Source organism: Scomber scombrus, unplaced genomic scaffold (genome assembly GCF_963691925.1).
Source record: "Scomber scombrus unplaced genomic scaffold, fScoSco1.1 SCAFFOLD_531, whole genome shotgun sequence".
Taxonomy (NCBI): domain Eukaryota; kingdom Metazoa; phylum Chordata; class Actinopteri; order Scombriformes; family Scombridae; genus Scomber; species Scomber scombrus.
In genome coordinates, this window is record NW_026910258.1 from 1,202 (window position 1) to 5,419 (window position 4,218).

At 45.0% G+C, this 4,218-nt stretch overlaps 1 protein-coding gene across 1 annotated transcript; it reads right to left on the bottom strand.

Moving 5' to 3' along the window:
• Positions 1 to 439: 439 nt before the first annotated feature.
• Positions 440 to 2,073, bottom strand: LOC133976829 (FRAS1-related extracellular matrix protein 1-like; the record flags this gene model as incomplete). The annotated part of the gene is made up of 2 exons (XM_062415026.1): positions 1,926 to 2,073; positions 440 to 634 (listed from the first exon to the last, which is right to left on the bottom strand). Coding segments are annotated over exons 1-2 (304 nt in total), but the record flags the coding sequence as incomplete, so codon positions are not given.
• Positions 2,074 to 4,218: the final 2,145 nt, after the last annotated feature.

Sequence of the window (4,218 nt, forward strand, 5' to 3'; positions counted from 1 at the left end):
GTGTGTGTGTGTGTGTGTGTGTCGTGTGTGTGTGTGTGTGTGTGTGTGTGTGTGTCGCCCCCCCCCCCTCGCCCCTCCCACTGCAGAGTGTGTGTTGGACTGATAGGTGTCAGCGTGTCGTTGGGGTCAGAGCTGCTCTGCTGCATTAAGAGGATTTGTCAGCGGTGAAAACCAGGAGGTGTTGGCAGCGACATGAACACAACACACACACACACACACACACAAGTACACACACACACACACACACACACACACACACACACACACCTACACACACACATACACACACGTAAACCTCCCATTATTGAGATGTTTGCAGTGAGACGAGGCTCCTCAGTTTGTTATAATTTGACTTTTCTTTCTCTAGTTTCACTTCTAACAGTTTTAAATGTTCCTTTAATATTTCCACCTGTCAGGTGTTCGGTCACCTGCTTCTTACCCAGAGTGACGGCGGGGACTTTGTTGTTGACAGGAAGTACGGTGATGTTGAGGTCGTAAACAGGAAGCGTGCCGTGCAAGGGGACGGGCGGCGGCGGGGCGTCTCCGTGGCAACAGCTGTCCGTCAGTCCGGCCTCGCCGTCAGAGATGATGAGGGTGACGGTGTCGAAGACCGGCTCGGGTCCGATCTCTCCTCCTGAACACAGACAGGGACATTTTTTAAGTTCATATATATAAAACAAACATTTCTAATAAGGAGTCATCACAATCCAACTCATCGGCGCTCTCTGCTGGACAAACTGTGTGATGGAGACTCAGATTAGGTGAAATATGTCTGTAACGTTTCCGTGTTGACATTTACTGTCGCGTACTTACAGACAACGAGCAATACTCAGCTGATATATTTCAGCCATGTGACGAAAACCCGAGAATGAGCCGATAATATTCAACTGGATACGATGCGATATGCTACAATGTGCTGCGATATGATGCAATATGATACGATGCAATACAATATGTTGCAAGACAATGCGATACGATGCGATACGATACGATGCGATACGATACGATATGCTACAATGCGATACGATGCGATACGATGCGATACGATACGATATGTCGCAAGACAATGCGATACGATGCAATATGCTACAATGCGATGCGATACGATGTGATAGGATACGATGCAATGCGATGCCATATGTTGTGATGCGATATGCTACAATGTGCTGCGATATGATGCAATAAGATGTCATACCCTACGATGTGACATAATACAATACGCTGTAATACAATGCGATACGATGTGATACAATATGATGCAATACGATACAATACGTTACAATACAATGCAATACGATGCGATCAAATACGATGTAATATGATATCATATAAACTGATGAGCTTCTGAGCACATAAAGGCTTTATCAGTGTTATATTGGGATGTCGGGTGACTCAGGATGTCAAGACATTAAAATTCCTTTGAAAGGATGCCGAGGTCTAAATAGGTTTGGAAACCACTGCAACTGAGCATGCTCAGTAGGCTCCTTCTCCAGCTGAGCCGGTTGACAGCAGGCTCACTTCCTGTTTTCTCCATATACACATTAATGATGTGTTAAAACATAAAGATCCTCTAAACTTTATGGATGTTTTTGGACCAAATGGATCAAAGTTCTGACAGTAAAAAGAAAAATGTTGCAAGTTTGTCACAAATATTGTTCAGCTTCTCTGTTTTCAGTGATTGTTGATGTAGAAAAATGCTTTTTGGGCCACTTTGCATCACAGTTGTAGTTACTCAGAGCAGCCACTACACTAAAATCCCTTCACGGCCCAAATTTGAACTAATAAGAGTTTCTGACACCAAAGGACACAATGAAAAGGTTTTTGGATTAAAATCAGGTCACAAGAACACTATGAGATCACCTCTAATCATGATTTATTCCCACATGTAGAAACAAACACATGTTCACAGCGAGGTTCAGCCTCACCTGTGTGGACGTAGTAGATGTGACCCTGCAGCAGGTCCTGCTGGGAGAACTTATCCACAGGAAGTCCGGCTCTCTGCAGCTCCCCTCGGCCTGGACTCCGAGCCAGCATGTAGGTGAGTCTGGAGTCATCGCTGTCCCGGTCCGTAGCCGACAGATAATCCACCGTCACCTGGACCTGTCCCCCCTCCTGACAGCTCAGCTCGCCACGCAGACCCCCGCCCAACTGGGGAGGCTCGTCATTCATGGGCAGGACCTGAGGACAGCCGGAGAAGTGCTCGTCACATATTTACAGATTATTAAAAAACCTAAAGTCTGTGTAAAGTAAGAATAAATATGTGTTCTGAGTTTGACATACCACAGAAAAGTGTGTTGTTAAACACCTTGTAAAATTTGAATGATTAAAAAAATCGCCAAATATATGAAATTAGGCTTCAAAGTTGTGTAAAAATCCCAATCGCTGTGGGAGTGGCCGCCGAGTTTGCTGAAGCCCCGCCCCCTACCAAGTGTCACCTGTCAATCAAAGTCACCACCTCTACCAGAAACATGGACGCTAGGTCTGAGAGCTAGGCGGCTAGCTCGGTGGCTAGCTCGGAGGCTAACTCAGCGGTTAGCTCAGCGGCTAACTCAGTTAACTGGCTAACTCTAGACTGTAGTAGTAGTAGTGTGCGCTGAATGTATTAGCGCCACAATTCAAATCTAAATGGCTGAGATGCTTTTTACACCTTTTTTAGAAATACATTTATGACCTATTTAATGTGTTTAGAAGAAAATGTCTGAATTCACTTTACAGTCTTTAAGCTCATCATCACCTCCATATAACATCATCATCAACTGTGTCTCATAGTCAGGATGAAGGCTGATGATTGGCTGTCTGAGCAGGAATCTCACCTGTATGGGCAGGACAACATCAACAAAGTTCAGGCCGTCCGTCACCCTCAGACCGACTTCATCCTCGGTGGTCTCAGAGTCGTCATGGATGTACCTGAGACACAAAGAAACAGCCGTCACACACTGTCTGTCACTCAGTACGCTGCCAAAACCCAAAAGTTTGACTCCAAGATGTAGCTTCAGTTTCAGAGAAGCAAAAGGAGGCAATAGAACCATAATTATCTGCTCACCAAATCAGAATAAACACAATTTTCCCTCTTTTAGGATCCAGTTTGAAAGCAGCTGCATGTTCAAAATATCAAGCAAACCAAACTTGGACACTTTAATGAAAAATGGCATTACTATTAACAGAAGAAGTAAAAATTAAATCATGCAAAATCACACAGCGCTGGATCCGGTGACACCAACAGACTTAATAAACTGATTAAGAAGGCCGACGCTGTGATTGGCTGCAAACCAGACACCTCAAAAAATAAACATGATAGATAATCCTGTGTGGTTCAACTTCGCCGTCACAAGAGACGAAACAGGAAATGTTTGCTGCCCAAAACAACAACAACAACAGTCCAACAGCTCAGTTTAACAGAAACCTCTCAGTTTCATAGTTTCTGTCTGAACCAAAAGTCCCTCAAAAAGCATTTAGAAGAAAGACTGAGCAAAATGTCTTGAATGTGTTACCATCCCTGCTGTACAGTGAAAGCTACTGAGCCTGAGGATTTATGGACGGGCATTAATAAGAACTGCCTGTAATTAGAGCTGCAGACTGACCTGAGTCTGAGTCCTCTGAGGTCCTGCAGGCTGAATCTGTCTCCCTGCAGCAGCGTCCGTCCCTGCAGCTCCAGACGGCCGTGTCGAGCCGCCGTCTGCACCTCCACCCTCAGCGCCTCCTCCCGGCTGTCCCGGTCCCGAACCAGGAGGTGCTCCTCCGTCACGAAGGCCCCGCCTCCTTCCTCCACCCGCAGCAGGTTGGTGAAGGCCTGAGGAGCAAACAGAGGATCCACCAACACGTTAAAAAATACTTCCGTCTATGGATGCGATATGATGCGTTACGATGCGTTACGATGCATTACGATGCGTTACGATGCGTTACGATGCGATAAGATGCGATAAGATGCGATAAGATGCGATACGATGTGATCCAATACGATACGATGTGATCCAATACGATGCGTTACGATGCGATACTATGCAATGTTATATGATGTGATACAATACGATGCGATACGATGCGATGCGATACAATGCCATACGATACGATAAAATACGATGTGATACAAAACATTAAGATGCGATGCATTACGATGTGATCAAATATGATATGATACAATACGATGTGTTACGATACGATACCATGTGATGATACAATGCGATACAATGCAATACAATACGATGCGATACAATACGA